We start from the raw sequence: 2,047 nt of genomic DNA, 5'->3' as shown, positions 1-2,047 counted from the left end.
GAGAATGGCTCAATGGTTAAGAACACTTGGTCTTCTAGACCTAAGCTCAGTTCCCAGAACTCAGGTCAGGTAGCTCACAACTGTCTGTGCCTCCAGGACATCCAAGACCAGAGCCACAGGCACCAGCACATACCGACATGCAGTCACGCACACATGCACTAAGCGAAAAATAATTCTTTAGAATGTTCTCTTAAAAAGCCACCATGTTGCCGGGCGGTGGTGGCGCACGCCTTTAATCCCAGCACTCGGGAGGCAGAGGCAGGCGAATCTCTGTGAGTTCGAGGCCAGCCTGGCTACCAATTGAGTTCCAGGAAAGGCGCAAAGCTACACAGAGAAACCCTGTCTCGAAAAACCAAAAAAAAAAAAAAAAAAAAAAAAAAAAAAAAAAAAAAAAAGAGAGTTGATGAAAACAATTTGGAGCTGAAGCATTAATCTTTTGTTCACGATTTAATCATAAATTAATTTTGATTGGCAGTCTGAATGACATAACAAACGCCTGTCCTTGGGATGTGCAACATAAATCACCCTGGCACATGAGAAATGGGAGCGGGCCTCCTGCCAGCGTTTTCTTCCCAGCTTATCGCTGTTTTCCCATCCGTGTGTTTCAATAAGTAACCGGCGCTTGCAAGGATGCTTCACCTGAACAAGGAAACCAGCTCTGCCTCCAAACCCCTCATTTTCACTCTTGAAGGACAGAATGGCCCCTTTGACAGTTAAGGAGTGCCGCATTGGCTGGCTGGCTTGAAGTATCTTTACCAAACACACCGTAATCAGGTGCCTGACTGTCTGCCAGAACCTTCTATGAATGCACTGACAAGGACAATCTCCTGAAGAGTTGTTATGACAGAAGATAGTCCTTGCCTGCATTGAGTGATAAATCCCCCCTTCTTGCAGTCCTAATGCAGGAACGGACCAGCCCGCTTGCCTTCCAGACTCACCAGTGGAAAGAGCAGCCTTTACCCTTCAAAACAAGGCCCAGACATCAAAGCCCGGATCTGCACTATCACAGCCAGGGGACCGCCAGGCTAGGGAGGCACCCGTTCAAACCTGCCGCTTTCCTGTCCACCCACACCGCCCTGGGAGCAGGATTTTCTCATTTTTCCCACTTCAAAACCCAGTGGGGTTTCACTCGCTCAAAGCAGACGCAAACAGTGCCCTGCGGAGGAAGAATTGGAAAAGCGGCACTCACTTTACCAGGGTAATTCCAGCTCATCTGCACCCTCGTGTTCAGGTCGGTGGTCGCGGTGCAGTTGAGGGTAAGAGTTTGACCGTGCAGCAATCTCACTGGGCTTGGAGGCCTTATGCGGACATCTAGGATCGTATTGGCTGCAAGTATAAGATGAAAAAAAAAATGTTAAAAAAAAATGAAGATTTCACAGGTCAGAGGGAGGCGAAGGACTGTGCCCGGGGTCCACACTCGTGGGGACAGTACTTACTTTGCCGATAGGTCAAATAGTTTGTCTGGTACAGGTGCCCGTTGACTGTGGCCTCGCAGTTCAGGAGTCCCTATTTCCCTGTAAGTGGCATTGCTATTATAAAGCCTTTCCTACTGTCCCATGTAATTCTTTCTCCATCAGCGGTCAAAGTATCCGATGGAAACTGGAAAGGAAGAAACACGCTTAACAAGAGTCCTGGTAGGGATGTGTCAACACAACAGGAGAAAACATGGCTTCCCCCTGCAGTGCAAACCGCTGCACGGAGCCATTCATGGACGGTGCGGGACACTGACTGAGAAGTCACAAGGATCATCACCAGAGCCCACTGTGGCCAGGAGTCCCCTGCACTGGAACCAAGGTATTTTCTTCCTTCCTTCCTTCCTTCCTTCCTTCCTTCCTTCCTTCCTTCCTTCCTTCCTTCCTTCCTCCCTCCCTCCCTCCCTCCCTCCCTCCCTCCCTCCTTCTTTCTTTCTTTCTTTCTTTCTTTCTTTCTTTCTTTCTTTCTTTCTTTCTTTCTTTCTTTCTTTCTTTCTCTCTCTTTTCTCTCTCTCTCTCTTTCTTTCTTTCTTTCTTTCTTTTTTTTTTTTGTGTGTTTTTTCGAGACAGGGTTT

General features: G+C 48.0%; 1 protein-coding gene across 1 annotated transcript in view; it reads right to left on the bottom strand.

Moving 5' to 3' along the window:
* The window catches only part of Flt1 (fms related receptor tyrosine kinase 1), a 119,664-nt gene extending 118,086 nt beyond the window's left edge, over positions 1 to 1,578 (bottom strand). Inside the window, exons 1-2 of the mRNA XM_006979624.4 lie at positions 1,437 to 1,578; positions 1,190 to 1,326 (exon numbers count right to left, since the gene is read on the bottom strand). Of these exons, the coding sequence (XP_006979686.2) occupies positions 1,190 to 1,213 (24 nt within the window). The 5' untranslated portion in view covers positions 1,214 to 1,326; positions 1,437 to 1,578. The remainder of the gene's footprint in view (positions 1 to 1,189; positions 1,327 to 1,436) is intronic.
* Positions 1,579 to 2,047: the final 469 nt, after the last annotated feature.

This window comes from Peromyscus maniculatus, chromosome 23 (assembly GCF_049852395.1).
Source record: "Peromyscus maniculatus bairdii isolate BWxNUB_F1_BW_parent chromosome 23, HU_Pman_BW_mat_3.1, whole genome shotgun sequence".
Taxonomy (NCBI): Eukaryota; Metazoa; Chordata; class Mammalia; order Rodentia; family Cricetidae; genus Peromyscus; species Peromyscus maniculatus.
Note: the sequence above shows the minus strand (reverse complement) of the source record. Positions and strands in the feature narration are given on the sequence as shown.